This window comes from Amblyomma mixtum, chromosome 2 (genome assembly GCF_055824585.1).
Source record: "Amblyomma mixtum isolate Tamu chromosome 2, ASM5582458v1, whole genome shotgun sequence".
Lineage (NCBI taxonomy): Eukaryota > Metazoa > Arthropoda > Arachnida > Ixodida > Ixodidae > Amblyomma > Amblyomma mixtum.
Genome location: NC_143013.1, coordinates 303,511,492 through 303,518,305, shown reverse-complemented (window position 1 = coordinate 303,518,305; position 6,814 = coordinate 303,511,492). Strand labels below are relative to the sequence as shown.

At 49.0% G+C, this 6,814-nt stretch overlaps 1 protein-coding gene across 1 annotated transcript; it reads left to right on the top strand.

The window, feature by feature from the left end:
• The first annotated feature begins 2,438 nt into the window (after positions 1–2,438).
• Positions 2,439–4,199, top strand: LOC149364748 (solute carrier family 22 member 7-like). Its single transcript, XM_089568750.1, has one exon. The coding sequence runs from the start codon at positions 2,472–2,474 to the stop codon at positions 4,197–4,199; it is 1,728 nt and encodes a 575-aa protein (XP_089424876.1). The 5' UTR covers positions 2,439–2,471.
• Positions 4,200–6,814: the final 2,615 nt, after the last annotated feature.

Below are 6,814 nucleotides of genomic sequence, written 5' to 3'. Positions count from 1 at the left end.
TTTTTTTATTCCCCCTTCAGGTGGAGCTGACATGCGAAAGTTGTCGACTTCCATTTTCTAGTCTCAGAATTTTGTGAGGAACCAATGCAGGAGCTCAATTTTAAGTTTGTTTTAACCATGACAGCGATTTCATATCGCTCGAAAAAAAAACAAACAAATATAATGCTAGGGTGGGGGGGGGGGGGTGTCACGCAAAAAAAAAGAAAAGAAAAAGACCGTTAAAAGCTGAAGTGTAAACAAAAGTCAAAAGCGTCACAGGACGTCGCAGTCAGATGCAAGTTAGACTGAGGACATGCAAAACAATTCCGAAGTGAATCCAGGAACGCTGTGTTCTCAAGATTGAAAGTGAATGATTACCCCTTGGTTAGCAGTTACTTGCATTAAGCGTCCAAGCCGCTTCTATCTGCGGGAAGATCCTCTTTTACAGGTGTCGGCGTAATAATAATAATAAAAAATCGGATGCTTTCCGCGCACACATCATACAGATCTCCAGCAGACCAAGTAGAGCGCGTTTTGTGCCTGCCTTTTCTCGTGTTGCTGTTTCATGCTCTGTTATTAACCATGTACACATCCAGAGGTCACGGGATCGAATGTTGGCTGCGGCGGCCGAATTTCGATGGTGGCGAAATGCAGAAACGGCCGTGGGCTATGCGACGTCTGTGCCGTTAAAGAACTTCAGGTGATCCTCAGGCTCAGGTGAGCCCTTATGTCGCCTCGGAACATTAAACCCCACAAAGCACATACCGGCCGCTACCAAGAGCAAAAGCGATAAAAATTTCGGGACTCTCAGACATCTGATGCGACAACTGTGGGAAAGCAGTTGTATTTACCCTCAAGGCGGGCGGAGGTGGATGAGCGGGCATCCTCTAGCTAGGGGAGTGTGGAGGGGAGGTGGTCGATGGGTGAAGCTTCTTGAGGCTGTAGGATGAAATTGGGGGGGGGGGGGGGGGGGGGGGGGGGTGAAAGCTACTCACTTGTGCTGGAGGCTCGAAAGTCGAACAAGGGGCAACAGTCTACTCCGAGCTGCTGGTTCGCGAGAAGTTAAAGCAATTCTTGCGGTGGTGCCGATTAGCTCGAGATTAGTGCTTTCTTATTAATGCGGTTATTGCGTTGGTTATAAAACTCGAGAATAACGTTTCCTTCCACTGTCCGTATAATTTTTTCCTCGTTGTTTGTTTCAATTGTTGATCATTGTTGTGAACTTACTTGCAACAAGTGCCTCGGCGCATAGGCGCTAATTAACTGCGGTAGCCGGACAAAGAGCGGGCACACCAGTGTCGAAGTAAACCCCCTTTCCTCCCCATATGTGGCCTGCGACTCTCCGAGCCTGCGCGTCATCTTCGTGGACGTGTTACAAGTTTGGGCCAATCAGCTACCGGGACGCTCCCAAAGATAGCGCCCAAAACGGCAGTCCTTCCTGATTGGACGAAAAGGGCGAGAATCTGTGCTCACGACTGTATTTCAGAGCTCCCGACTCTTTGTTCGCGGCATTCTCCATTCTGACGTCTCTTGGCATGTAGCGTGTATTTCGCTGCAGCACGATGTAAATATGTGAACATAATTTTCTTCCTGTTTTTCCTTTAAACTCTCCGTCTCCTCGTCATTGCTCCTGCCGGTCGGCCACTGCGGACCCGCATGCCAACCAATCCGATCCAATCAATCGATCAATCTACCGATGTATAGAAGAGAATAGAATAGAATAGAATAGAATATAATAGAATGGAACGAACGAACGAACGAACGAACGAACGAACGAACGAACGAACGAACGAACGAACGAACGAACGAACGAACGAACGGACGGACGGACGGACGGACGGACGGACGGACGGACGGACGGACGGACGGACGGACGGGCGGACGGACGGACGAACGAACGAACGAACGAACGAACGAACGAACGGACGGACGGACGGACGGACGGACGGACGCCAGCTAGCGTGGCTGCCAGCAAGATCAATGCAGTCTACTGCGCCAATCATGGGACACCGAAAGGAGAACAAGGAAAAGTGGTGCAGGATGTGCGACATGGTTTCCATCACACCCGCAATTTTCGAGCGCCGGAACGTATTTCATTCAAACAAAACAAGAAAATTCATTTATTACTGTAATTCTCAGACATGGGCCCCACAACAAAGTTGTATCGCAGCAAAATAGGCCGGGTGACAGAAACAGCTCCACGAGGCGGTCAAGTGTACGTCGGTGAAAACTCGACGTACATGTAATAGCTTCGGTCACGATTACGCGTTTACGCATCCAAGGCCATGAAGACTACGAATGGAAACTCAAGGTTATTGTCTTCGGGTATTGTAGCATATGTATCACGCTCTGGAGTATGGGCCTTGTGGTTGAAGAAGAGAAAGCTTTATTTGCGCAGTAAAAGAAGAAGGAGACTACGGCTCTCGCGTTTTCCCAGGGATGCCCGCTTAAGGATTGCAAGTATTCTCAGGGCTCTTCGCAGCAAAGGAGACATGAACCTTTTCCTTCCTCATCGACTGGAAAACCAGGATCTCCTATCCAGCGAAGAATTCGACTGTTACGACGGCTTCGGACACGGAGCGTTCCAGAGGCGCTTGCTGCTTCTCTTAGCCCTCGGGATCTATCTGAAGAACTGCCATGTCTACGCCACCATGCTTACAATGGGAGACGTCGACCATTGGTGCAAGCGACCACAGCATTGGAACATGTCCACACAGGAATGGAAGAATTTAACCATTCCCCTGGAAGCGGACGGACAGTACAGCAAATGCCACCAATACGCAAACCCTTACCACGGAAATGACACCAGGACGGTACCGTGCGCAGCGTGGGAATACGACGAACAGCAAGCGGCAACGTCGGTGGTAAGCCAATGGGACATGGTTTGCGACCGGCGGTTCCTGCGCGATGCTCTTGTTTTATTGAACGTGTTTAGTGTAACCGTTGTCAGCATCGCCGCTGGATCTATCGCTGACACTGTAGGCCGTAGACCGGTCCTAATGGGAACCACAGCAAGCTTGCTGGCATCAACTATTGGCCTCTGTCTCGGAGGGACCTTTCCTGTGCACGCCGTGGCCAAATTCATCGCGTCAGGAAGCGCGGCTGCTCACTTTATCGTCGCTGGCACCCTCTTCTTCGAAGTCACGACCCACGAGAACCGGCCGCTACACATTGTGATCGCCGGTGCAGCGGCGGTCGTCTTTTCCGAACTCTGGCTCGAAATCATGAGACTCGTGAGAACTTCCTGGAGATTGAAACAGGCAGTGTTCTTGGCACCTACGTTCCTGTCGGCCGCAGCTTTCTGTGTGAGTGCGGAGTCTCCCCGTTGGCTGGTGGCGAAGGCCCGATTCCAGGAAGCGGAAGATGTGATGCTCGCCGCTGCAGAGATCAACCTATTTCCGCTCTATAACGCGGCGTGCCTGATGGATAAAGTGAAGAGTAGAGCCGCCGACAACTCTCGCCAAGACCGGGGTACCACCGCCGTGGAGATGTTCCAAGGAGTCTCCATTCGCAAGCGAGCTGTGGCCGTGTTCTTCACCTATTTCTCAGCGCATTTCGTTTTGCGGGTCGTAGTCCAGTCCTGGCTAATTCAGCAGTCTCTCGTGTTGCACTGGGTCTCATTTGCACTGGTCGTGCTGAGTCTTGCGGGGATGCTCTACGTGATCACCAGAGTCCCTTTGCTGCAGTTTATCAGCACGTGCTTCGCAGTGCTTAGCGTTCTGCAGTGCCTGTCGAGCCTGACCATCGCCTCCGATTCCCTGATCTTGAAACAGGGCCTTATCGTGTCCGCCAAGGCTCTGGTCTTTGTTGCATACACTGCCCTCGCCACTCTGAGCCTCGAGCTCTTCCCGACCGCCGTTCGTGGCACCTCTACCGGCTGCTTTATCGGATTCGGTGGACTGGGCGCCACCGTGGCGTCTGTAAGCACGCTTTTGCAGAAAGTTGGCCGCGAAGACGTTACTTTCGCCGTTTCAGGATCTCTGATGTTTGCCTCCGTCCTCGTTCTGCGGACACTACCTCGCAACACTACGGCCGAATGCGCAAAGATCGCTGTCAAGTGCACATCCGTCTTCAGGGAACAGAACGTCGAGCGCATGAAGAAGACACTGGAACAAAGGGAAGCCAGGGAAGTGCGGGAACCTAGCCACGGAAGCAAAAGATCCAAGTCTGCTACCGCTTCGGAAAAGTCGGCAGTGAGCACTCGCAGTCGGCAGAACTAGCTCGTAGCTTTCTGAAAACTCCGAGCAAGATGCACGCTAAATGAACTGTCCTCCTGTCCGACGACTTTATTCCTCTGGATTTGTGGACTTGCAGGGTGTGTTATTGGACAGTGCCTAGAACTAGGAAAATGCGCGTGCTTTTTTTTTTCGAAGGATACTGACTGCGGCGTGCAGTTCAAAACGACTGAATCTTGAGCTGCTACATTACGGGGGCTCGTGGGCAGCTGGATATCATTTGCTGTGAATAGTTTGCCCTAATAGACGGTTTAGGTTTCCGAAACGTGGCTAGCAACTTTAATGAGGTCGCCATACTTGCTAAGTAGTTTTGCGACCAATGCATGTAATAATCTTGCTCCCTGAAATGCCTGCTACGCACTACTGTGAGAACTATTTTTTCATTATCGCGGTAAATGATTCTATCATTCCCGGTTTCCCATCTTTCGGATTCATAATTAGGGGCAAGCTTAAGCTTCACCTCAAGCGTAGACCCGATAGCGGTTTCCGAAATCACAAGTATCAATTACCAATTATAAAGCACATTTAATTACCAATCGCAATTACCGATTAAAATTATAGATCACCACTCACTAATCACTGCTCGTTTCACGTTTTTTTAATACATTGGGAGTTTGCATCCATCACCAATCACTAATGACCTGACGGCAGCCTTGCATTCTTTTTTTTTTTTGCTATTAACGTTTTTGCTACCGTCAAAAACGTTCCCCATTGGTTTTCTATGGCAGTCATAACTTCGATGCGATCGATGAAGACACGTGATAAGAAAGATTTTGCTACGTATCAGAAGAATGGACCATTCATTACCTTCAATATTTTCTTACCAGTATCTTACAATTTTTCAATATAAAAAAATTTTTGTCCGAGAATGTTGGTCATGTTTTGGTTTGAGCCAGTGCTCAGCTTTTTTTTTTTTTTGCCTCGTTCATCACGCGCTCTAAACAGGAAGGAGTAAAATTGAGTAAATTCCTCCATTAAAGCTCCTCTACTCTGTCCGTTCTCACGATCGCACCTCTCTAGCCCGTTGTACCAACTGGCGGTGTGGGCACGGCACTTTATATTGTAGCGAAAGCAACACTACGTTAGTCGCCGAGCCATTTCGCGGAGCTGACGAAAGGCCATACCGCGCATGCGCGAGAAGCAGTGACGTCACACGGCACACAGCTGGCACGCCGCCGCCGTCGCTGCGCGGGTGACTCAGGTGCCGCCACCGCACTCGCCAGTTGCGCATGCGCAGTAGCGGCGCATAGCTAGCGTGCCGGGGCCGCCGCCGCTGCCGCGCGCTCTCCATCGCCTTTCTCTCTCTCCTCGTTGCTTTCGCAATCCTCCAGGTTTAACCAGAGCTAAACCACTGCCAATTTTTTCATTATTTTTTCTGCCCAAACTAATCTCTGCCGCTCCTCTCTGAATTTCAATTTCAATTAATTTCGGACATAAATACACGATGTGAAATATGTCCACGAGGTAAGGCAAAAGGAGACTCCTGTGTCTCCTGACGAGGCATTCACCCCGGACGTACACATTTGACAGCTGGCACAGAATCACTAAAAGTATGTTGGACATGGACACAAAGAGAATCACATAGCTAACTACACAGGTATGTGCACAAGAATGAACACATATGAAGACATTGGAACAAAATTATTTGTGAAGAAGGTTATACAGTTACTAACAATCTTTGCTCAAGTATTTCACAAAGCAACATCAATTTCAATCACGCCATTTACAAAACCACCACGCTATTTCCTCCCTGTCCATTTTAATTCCGCCATTCCCAGCTCGGTTATTGCCGTAAATTGTGAAAGATCGAAGGCGGCCGGAAGGCAAGGCTGTCCGTAGTAAGATCCTTTCGCGTTCTCTCCCTTCTTTTTCTGCGTTCGTACCCAGCTTTGCGCAAAACTTTCGATGTGGTTCGCGTATTCATCGACTTTCAGATATGAAGAGTGCAATTCTGAAAAAAAGAAAAGGGGTCGACCAATGCATGAGCAATTACGGTAGCCAGTCTTCATGGCTGATTATTGCTATTTTAGAATCAACCCAGTCGAAAAAAAAAGACAGGTTTTTGCCAGAAATACGACAGAATGTTTAGTCGTTTTGTTGTAATGACATATTTTTCTGTAGTATTGTGGCATTTTTCTGCCGTACGATTCTGTAGTTTTGTCGCTACAAGATTACTGCAGAATTCGCTTTTTACTACAAAAATTTGCTGTGGCTTAGCTCAGCTAGGCCAGGATATACATAGCGAAAGGTACCGAAACGTAGCGAAAGGCAGCAAGCATATTATGCTCGGTGCCTAACAACCATGGCAACCGGTTGCCATGGTTACGGCGCATGCGCACCATCGGCTTCCGACGACCGCCCGAAATGCGCCGCTGTCTAGAGTAGTGTAGCTTTCGCTACAAAATTTCTGTTGTAACTAGAAGTTCGTGGCAAGAAATGCTAACGAAAAGTCTTTTGCGACAGCGGAAAATTTTCTGTTGCGCTTTTCGAAAGAGAAAACACGCTGTCAAAAAGTGAGAAGGTTAGAGGACCGGCTGACTGTGTAATGAAATGAAATTGGTTTTGAGGAACGGAAAGGACACTGTAACTGTCTCACATAT

Bases quoted from the DNA above. Each gene is read 5' to 3' on its own strand.
- LOC149364748 (XM_089568750.1), top strand. From the start codon at position 2,472: ATGAACCTTTTCCTTCCTCATCGACTGGAAAACCAGGATCTCCTATCC.